This window comes from Jaculus jaculus, chromosome 1 (assembly GCF_020740685.1).
Source record: "Jaculus jaculus isolate mJacJac1 chromosome 1, mJacJac1.mat.Y.cur, whole genome shotgun sequence".
Classification (NCBI taxonomy): domain Eukaryota; kingdom Metazoa; phylum Chordata; class Mammalia; order Rodentia; family Dipodidae; genus Jaculus; species Jaculus jaculus.
In genome coordinates this window covers 171,471,165-171,480,513 of record NC_059102.1, presented here as the reverse complement: position 1 = coordinate 171,480,513, position 9,349 = coordinate 171,471,165, and the positions used below count along the sequence as shown (strand labels likewise).

At 51.9% G+C, this 9,349-nt stretch overlaps 1 protein-coding gene across 3 annotated transcripts; it reads right to left on the bottom strand.

The window, feature by feature from the left end:
• Positions 1–4,778: 4,778 nt before the first annotated feature.
• Positions 4,779–9,349, bottom strand: Ypel4 (yippee like 4). Of its 3 annotated transcripts, none has more exons than XM_045141851.1 (5): positions 9,318–9,349; positions 6,598–6,922; positions 6,416–6,459; positions 6,014–6,122; positions 4,779–5,853 (listed from the first exon to the last, which is right to left on the bottom strand). In XM_045141851.1, the coding sequence occupies exons 2-5, from the start codon at positions 6,736–6,738 to the stop codon at positions 5,764–5,766; spliced, it is 384 nt and encodes a 127-aa protein (XP_044997786.1). In that variant the 5' UTR covers positions 6,739–6,922; positions 9,318–9,349; the 3' UTR covers positions 4,779–5,763. The 3 variants fall into 3 exon arrangements, with proteins under 3 accessions (XP_044997786.1, XP_004667781.1, XP_044997785.1); XM_004667724.2 differs by lacking the exon at positions 9,318–9,349 and adding an exon at positions 9,124–9,310; XM_045141850.1 differs by lacking the exon at positions 9,318–9,349 and adding an exon at positions 7,010–7,181.

The window sequence follows — 9,349 nt, the reverse complement described above, 5'->3', positions numbered from 1 at the left end:
GCGCGCGCGCGCGCGTGTGTGGTCCAGCCTCGAGGTGTGGGGGGCACAGTTGGGTGTCAAGAGAGCGCCCCTCACCCCACACTTCCAGCTGCCCTTCTTATCCCATTCACCGAACTGGGCTTTCAGGACCCTCCAGGTCTCCTCCTCCCGTCGCCATGGCTGCGGGTAAGGGGGGGGCCGGGAGGAGACAGTTGGAGCCAGCCCCCTGCCCCTGCTGCTCCAGCTAACCCCCCACCTGCCCTTTCTCTCCTTTCCACAGGCTGGGCCCCATCCCCTGCTGCTCTGCAGGGTTGGGGCCGGAAGATGGTGGCCAATGAGGAGGGGGAGCTGAGAGAACTTGAGCCAGGGCCTCCCCTCCCCCATTTCCTCCTCTGTTCCTACACCCGCTTCTGGAAGGAGCTGGGGGATGGCTCCTAGGCCCAAGGTGGGGGAGGGGTCTTGCTGGCTGGTGACTCGCTGGGCCCCTCCTAGGAATGAGTTGGGGGGTGGGAGCTCTGAAGGAGCCCTGAGCCCCAGTCTTCCCCCTCTTCGCTATCCAAGGGGCGATGTGGGAACTCCTTAAGGAAAGAATCTTCCTCTGGCTTCTGTGAAGCGTAATGGGTAGTCTCTTGTCTTTGCCCCTGTGCTCTCTGTTGGCCTGGTCTCGTTCCTAGTTGGCTTGCCCAACCCAGGGAGCAGAGCGATCTGGTGACTGACCCTAGCTGGGCCTTGGTTTCCGTCCATTAGAACTGTGCAAACTGTGAGGCAGAGCCTGGTGTTTGCAGATTACAGGAACAAACTCTGCCTGGGAAAGCCGGAGAGAACCTCTCATGCTTCCTGAGAGGGTGGGAGGAGGCTGGAGGGGAAGCCCAGAGGAAGAGCTCCCAACTGGAAGTCGGTCCTCCATTTTTTCCTGTTGGCTGTGGAGTGAGTGGGGAGGTCTCCCAGAGTCTGCTCCAATGCGTGAGGAGTCGCCCTTCAACCTCTGCCGCTTTGGGATGCACACACTTCACCAGGCTTCTGGGGCAGTGGCTGTAGCTGGAATGACTCTAGAACTTTTGAATATCCAATATCCGAGCCTTTGAATATCCAAGTGTCCTACCAGGACCACCTGGCATTGCGTTTTAGTCAAGTCTCCATTGTCCTGGGCTTGGTTCCCTAGGATGGGATGGGAAGGACTTGATGAGTGTGAAGACTTCCTAACTAGAGTCAGGACTGGAGGGGAAGACCATCTGACCCCACTATCGTGAAAGCTTATCCCTAATTCAGCAGAGACAGGGAATGTCCAATTTGCCTAATGCCAAATCCATTCATTGCTTTGAAGGCCTCAGAAAGGAGATGGAGGGTGAGTTTAAGCTGCTTGCACCTCCAGATGGAGAAGTTTCTTCTGCGTTGGGGCCTGTAACTACATTTCCTTGAGATCTGTAAGGCCCCTTTATGGAAACTTACGGTGTCTTAGAACAGGGGAGAGCAGAGAGCGCTGTGGTCTTGTGTGTGTCAAACAATTCTGGAAGGATTGCTGGCAGAAAGACATCCAGAGAAACAACCTTATGCCAGTGTCTGAGACAAGAGTTTTTTTGTTTTTTTTTTAAACCCTACTACCTTTGAGGAATATGTGCCAGGCTAGGAATCCCTTCTGCTGCTTCATGGGGCTTTACCACCACAAGGAAAGGGAAGCACGAACTGGAAAGGAGTGAAGACGACGACCAAAAAGAAGTGGAGAAAAGTGGAGGAATAATACTGTGCGGAAGGCTGTAGTGGAGATAGGAGCAAAGAAAGGCCGAGAGCTGAACGGGCCGGGCCTGGGCGAAGGGGCGCGGGGGCGGGGCCGGCGTGCCTCTGCTGCCGGCCGGAGCTCTTTTCACATTGTGCTACTGTCTGCGCCTATCACGAGCAGTGCAATGTTAAAAGGGCATCGGCCTTGTAGTGCTACCCAGCGCCGGCTGCCGCCTCAGCACTCTCTTCTCCCATCCAGGCACCAGTCAGCTACCTGGGTTGTAGAGGGAAATCTTAGCAGGCCTCATAATGGCTCACATTTATGGTGCCGCTTTCTGTGTACCATACATGGGCTAGACGTTGCGTACATCATCGCGATTCCTACCAACTTCTTGGTGGGTTCCAGCATATCCATTTGTTAACTTAAAAAAAAAAAAAATTTGTGGTGGCACCCACCTTTAATCCCAATGGTAGGATGATCCCTGTGAGTTTGAGGCCAGCCTGGAACTACATGGAGTGAGTTCCAGGTCAGCCTGGGCTAGAGTGAGACCTCAGCCTTGGAACCCCCCCCCCAAAAAAAAAAAAAAAACAGGGCCAGAAAAGTTGAAACTATTCGGCCAAGGTAATAAAGCTCTTAGATACAGTGCTGCCCTGAGCTGGAGGGGGAACCCATCTTTTTAGTAGATCTGACCTGAACCCAGGGGTGGCAGTGTTGGGTGCCACCTGCTGGTTATATGAAGATATATTCTGATATCTAAGGATAAATATGTTGACGATGGGTTGTGTTCCCAAATAGATGCACTTTGGGATGGAGAGTGGGTGACATTTGGGGAAATTATAAGATCCCGAGAGTACCTCTGAGAAGGAAGTATTCAGGAAAAGGGCTAAAAGGATGGATCCTTGGGCAAAAAGACCCGGATGGCCCTTATAACCTATACCTATTAGCTCCTTCCTACCTTGAAGGACATGGAAAGACATCTCCTTGTCCCTCTACCTATAGTTCTCAGCATGACTTGATCACATGCTGCTTCTTGAGGATAGACCTGCCTGGTACCGGACCTGACCTTAGAGATTACATAGGATCCAGCCCACAGGATGACTTTTCCAGGAGAGATTACAAGGGATTTGAAAGTAACTACTTGCATTTCTCTGTTTCCCACAGGGCCTAGGGGGTTTCCTTAGAACTTGTTACAGTAAATAAAGCAGCATGTTGGGGAAGTTTCTTCAAGAAAGCAGCTAATTGTGCCAGGGCAGAGTTTGGAGCTAGCTACCCTTGGTGTGGGAGCTGGGCCTGGAAGATGGGGTGAGGGCCCTGCTACATACTGAGAAGAACATGAGCATTGATCACTAGGTATGTAGCAGCTGAAGGATGGACCAGACACCCCCACCCTGTTCCCTGTCCTTAGGAGTTCCTAGTTTAAATTTGCCCTTTCCTCACCTGTGATTTCCAGTTGTTTTCAGCCTGCCCACAAGGTCTCCCCATTCTGATGTTAACAGCATTGGAGATGATCTAGTTAACTTTACATTTCTTTAGTCATTTAGAACTATTTGAACCTTCTTTCTGGGCACAAACATTCCTTTGATGATGGTACTCTTGTTTAAAAAAAAAAAAAGCGTGGTGGTACACACCTTTAATCCCAGCACTTGGGAGGCAGAGGTAAGGGGAGCGCCGTGAGTTCGAGGCCACACTGAGATGACATAGTTAATTCCAGGTCAGCCTGGGCCAGAGTGAGACCCTGCCTTGGAAAAAAAATGCAGTTGCATCAACTGGTGCATGAATATGAAGTTTGTTTGCTTGAAGCAGCAAGAGGCCCTGGCACATACATACACACAAACACAGAAGCTGAAGGTTTAAAAAATTATTTTTTAAAAAGTTTGTCTAGCCAGGCATGGTGGCACATGCCTTTAAACCCAGAACTAGGTAGGAGGATCACCATGAGTTCGAGGCTACCCTGAAACTACATAGTGAATTCCAGGTCAGCCTGGGGCAGAGTGAGACCCTACCTCAAAAAAAAAAAAAAAAAAAGTTTGTCCAGCCAGGCATGGTAGTGCATGCCTTTAATCCCAGCACTTGGGAGACAGGTAGGCGGAGGGCTATGAGTTTGAGGCTACTCTGAGATGACAGTGAATTCCAGGTCAACCTGGGCTAGATTGAGACCCTACCTTAAAAAAAAAAAAAAAGTTTGCATATTTCTTTAGGACCACTGGTAGAACCATTGAGATGAAATCTAGATTCATTCTATGTGTACATATTTATATGCATCATATATAATACAAATATATAATGTCTTGCCTGTTTTGTTTGTCCTCAGTGTTCCATCCACCTGCACCTCTAGTCCAGCTGCAGTAAATGTAGTTTCCTCAAATTAGCTTGAGCCGCTCAAACAGTTCTAAATTGCTCTCCTCATTAATCATAGTCTCTTCTGTGAAACCTTCCTCAACTCATCAAGTCCAAGCTTAGGCTTTCTCTGGGTTGGTTTCCTCTATTCCTGTCAAGAGCCCTTACCATGCACTGGTGATTGTTTTCCTCCCACTACCTGAGACCTCCAAGTCAGCATGTATGACAAATACTGGTCGCTGTATAAATATGTGCAGTATCAATGAATGGAGAATAGGTCTAGAAATAATGTAGCTTACAAAGGGTGATTTTTACAATATGTGCAGTTTGCCCTGGTGCTAGGCATTTCAAAATAAGAGGTGGGGATTCCACATCACTATCCCTGCCCTCGTGTTGCTTCTGTCACACTGTGGCATCGATTCTACAACTTTGAACTGTTTATTTTTTTTATTTTAGGTTAACTGACAGAGAAGCAACTCAGATCATTTGTGTTTTAGCCTTAAGTGTCCAGGAGCTGAGTAAGAACATTCCAGAACCAGGCTAGAAAGCTAACACATGACAAAAGAGAACATTCTGGGATAAGCTTCATCCAGTTGGCTATTCTTCAGCCAGGCAAAGGTGAACTCACTGGTGATAGTTAAGACGCGGAGAGTGTTGGATGTGTGCCCTGGAATACATCTTCCCCCACACTCCGTTACCTTTTCCTAAACCTGGAGGATCTTAACAAACAACTGCTGCCCTCTAGCGGTCTAAAAATCCAGCGTGCCCCACAGATACTGACGTCTGCTAGTCAAATGCATGGTAGGAACACGAAGAAAAGCTAAAACAATGCCACACAGTTGCTTTTCCCCTTTTATTAAAAATAGACCCAAACACTTTATCATACAAAAGTTTCTTTCGCTGGTGGCAGCCACGGGAAAGACTGGTCCCGCAGCATTGATGATCCACCTCCCCTCCAAGGGACTGGGTCCCAGGGAGCAGTGGCTGAGCCTTAGAGAGCGCCCATCAAGACTTCTGGCTCTGGCAATAGCCAGCTCGGGGCGGGGGCTGTTCCTGGGACAGCGTCTCCCACCCCACCCAATGGCAAAGGTTACATACTCAAAAGTGCCTCTTTAGTGCCAAGGTAATCAGGTGGAGGGGTGTGAAAACCCCCGTCCCTGACTTAGAGTCTGGGGTTTGGGTTTTTGTCTTTTTTTCTTACCCCCCTTCTAACCATCCGCTTGCACCCAACCTAGTTTCCATGAATAGTGGTGGGAACTTCACTGTCAGACTCTGGGCTTCTGAGGTTCAGGCTAAAATTTCACTCCAGCCCAAGCCTTTGCTGTTCTGTGACCTAGGATCTACTAGCCTCACCACCCAAGTTTTCTCCTGTAGACTCCAAGAAAAGAAAAAGAAAAGGTGGGTCAGATGACTCCTACGGTCTTATCTGCCTGAGTCCACACTCTGCCATCAAACTCCAGTCTTCAGTGCCCCCAACCATCCCCTTACCCCCCTTGTGTATTTCCCTGACTGCTACCCACTCCTGAGCTTTGGCCACCCCTGGGGTACTCCAGACCCCTGTTCCAAAGGGGCGTGGTGGTGCTGTGGTAGAGGAAGGGAGACATTGGTTGGAGCCGGGTTTCCTCAGGGGTGGGTGGTACTCATGCTGGTGTGGACTGCTTTGCAGGGCCAGGGGTCAGGTGTGAGGGGGGTGGGGCATGCGGAGGAAGGGCACAGCCTGCCTGAGCCCTTCAGTCCCAGCCGTTGTCCTTCACCATGTGTGACATCTCAATGATGTACTTCCCTTCTTTGTACTTCTGGCTCGTCTCAAATGCTTGTTCCTAGTGGAAAAGAAAGCAGGGGAAATGGGAAAAGCTCCCCTCCAGGCCCCACTGACCCCAACGAGGCCAGCCTCCCACCTTTGACCGTACAAAGACCTGGCGTGTGGTCATGGGTTGTTGAGGGGGTATGAGCACTGTCTACAAGTCCCCAAGTACTTACATATTTCCAGCCTAGTGTGGTTTTGCAGCTTTCGCAGAAAATGTCAGCTACCGAGTGCAGACCGGTGAGCAGGAGACGCTGTTCAGCTGGCCCACAACCCACGTTGACCCTGTCTCAGGAAACAGGAAGGACCCAGCACCCAGTAGGGTTGCTTTGTCAGTTCAGCCCCCAACCAGTCCCAGAGGACTTCCTGGAAAGAACTAGAAGCCCTGCCTTCAGCAGCCCACCCGTTAATGACTAGTGCCTTTTCCACAAAACTGCAGACCTGATCCCCTTCACAAAGTGGGAGGTAAAGTCAAACTACCAGATCCTTCTCATGGCTCAACTTTTTTTTTTTTTTCCACAGAGTTAAGGTTGTTTGCACATATCAGCACACACCCACAAAGAAAGAGGTAGACTCACACTGAGTTAAACAGGTAGGCTCGGCCATGGCTCCCTTGGAAGGACTGTGGAGACAGGATAGACAGTGACCACTGGGTATCCCCCAGCCCGGCTAGGATGAGAGGGAGAGCAGGCACTCCATTGCCTTGCCGTCGGCCCGCAGTGGGAGTAGGGCAGTGGCGGGCCCCCACTTCGGTGTTTACCTTGGAAATAAGCTCATCGTGTTTGGCCAGGTGCGCGCGACAGTGGACGCAGCTGTAAGTGCGGTGGCAGCGGGGCAAGTAGCTGCGGAAAGTCTTTGTGGGCAGACAGGCGGGGGCCGGGCCCGGGTCACAGCTGGGCATGACGGGCTGGAGGACGATGCCCTGACGGGCTGGAGGGGCTGGCGCCGTGCAGCCCCCACAGAGACGGTCGCAGGTGAAGCAGCGGAGCAGGTTGGCTAGAGCCGTGTTTCAGGGCAGGAGGAGTGTGGGGGGGCTGCCCGGCCAGGGCCCCCCCAGACGAGAACCAAGTAGAAATGGAAGTCACCTGACAAGAAGGGAGCGTGCATCAGGGGAGCTGTGACCTCATGAGGAGCCACACCTGAGTGGGTAGAGAAGATGAGGCTCAGCTCACCTGTACCACTGCGTTCCCCATCACCACCAACCCTCCTCAGCCTCCACTTGTACCATCTGCCTGTTCTCTGGAGTCTTATTCTGCTCTGGCAGCGGTTCCAGGCTTCTTATGCCATGGCCAGGGACTTGATATCTCTCCTGGGGCAATAGCAGTCTCCACCATTTCCATCGAGAGCTGCCTGCTGTCACAGACGCTGCCCTGGTAGCAGCAGCCAAACCCTCCTGTGTTTGGCAATTCTGTGAGGATCCGCACCCTAACACACTAGTAGGCTATGGGCCTCCTAAAAGTTGGGGTTTGTTTTCTTTCTGATGGCTGCCATTTGCAACACAATCTGTACATATTCTGAGAGGTGGGGACCAGCAGGCAGGTACACAGCCCTGGCTTCAGTTCTGTGCGGGAGCTGGGTCCTACATTCTGGGACTCCGTTAGGACTTTGTCTCCTTCACAAGGGGCTGTTGGCCCATCTTGTATCCCTGACTACTCATCCTGGCCCTGAGGGAGCCCTTGCAGGCTTTTCAGCCTCTGAGCCTCTCGTCACTATTCACTTACTGTTGCCTTAGCCCTGAGTTAAAGGTGTAGGCATACAGCCCTAGGAGATAAGATAATTTTCCCACAACTGGACCAAAAGCCAGGCTTCTGGGCTGTGTGAGATACCCTAACAGCACCATCCACAGGAAGGAGTAAGGAGACTCCTTATTTTTCAAAGCTGGGCTTGCATGCACCAGGCAGAACATGTTTCTCCCTTCTCCCAGGAGCTGGGACAAACACCAGTGAGTCTGCGTGACTGAAGATGAAATTAAGTGCTGGGTTCCGATGAGGAACCTTGTGCTGGCATCTGCTCCGCGTGGCTGGGGTGCTGCAGGCAGAGGATAGGAGGGCGGTGTCCTCTGCCTGCTCTGATAAGCAGGCGAGGTGCTGCCTTCTCAGTCCCAGGCATCCCCTACCATGATGGGTGGCTTTCAGAGGTGCCCACGGAGTGCTCCGGTGGTGCTAGACCACTGAGCAGAGGAAGCAGTGTGGCTCCGGTTGCTAGAGCCAAAAGGCTGTTCCCATCCTGTCCTCTGTGGTGGCCACAAGCACCCCTACTTTTCCATTTTCCCCAGGGGCTGCCAGGCAGTATCTACACATAGCCCCCTGAACGAGATCATCTTCATTTTCAGTTCCTCTCCACCTGGCTGAGTCCCAAGAAGACACCTTGGGCTGAATTCAGGGTGACATTGGGCCCTCCTTTCGAGGAGACTACAGTTCATAATCCACTTCACTGCCTTAAACTTTGCCTGTGCGTTCCCCTTCAACACATAACCACCTGGAAACAACCACTTTCAAGGGTCCAGAGGAGGATGTTAGCTCCAGCTCCGGCTTTCTAAGGCTCCTTCGCCAGCCTCCGTGCGACTGTCACACCTCCCTCCCTCTCCCCAGCTTCCCTGTCCAGCACAGGGGAGACTGTAAAGACCAGAAAATCGCCGAAGGGAGAGTTGGGGTCATTTCTTCTCCCATCTCTGATCAAGAGAAGCAAATCGGACAAATGACTTGGGGGGGTAAAACCCTCAAAAGGTGAGTCTAGTCCAAAAGACGCTTCCCTGATGTGAGATGGAGCTGGACTGGGGGGAGGTAGCGAAGAGGTGAGGGTGGAGGGGGACTGGCAGCTGACAGTGGAGGCTTGAGGAACCAGGTGCAAATCCCGTGCCACTCAGGAAAAATAAAGCGGGGGAGGGGGACGCCTGCTCACAATGGATGTTCTCATCTGCTTTGAGGCTTTGCCTCCCCCTGGGCTGGTATTTTCATTATGGTATGGTCCAAGTAATTAGCAGCGCTGCCAGCTCTCAGGGCGGGCTTTGGGGGTCTGCACCAGCAGCAAAAAAAGCAATAAATAAATAAATAAGCAGTGGTGTCTGATGCTGCAGCCAAAGTTGCCGGGAAATCAAGTGCGAGAATCGTCAGAGCTTGGGCGAGCGATGGAGGAGCCCAGAGAGGAGCAGAGGCAGCGGGGAGGGGGAAGGGAGGACAAAGGGTGGATGAATAATGCTTTTGCAAAGAGGGGAAAGCAACACGCAGCAGGAAGGGGAAATTTGCAAAGGGGGTAAAATTCATTTGGAGAAGGGCTGCCCCCTCACCTTGAGGTCTGCTCCAGAGATCTCCGTCTATCTCTCTCTCTATCTCTCAATCTCTCTGCTCACTCTTCTCTCTTCTCTTTCGGCTCCTTCAGTGGGGAAGGGGATGGGATTGGGGAAAGAAGGTTGGGGGCCGAGGACTGAGGCTGCAAAGCGGAACAACTGCTGGGGGCCAGAGGTTGCCTCTGGCTCTGTACCTCCGTCTGAGGGTGAATGTGGCTGTGTGTTG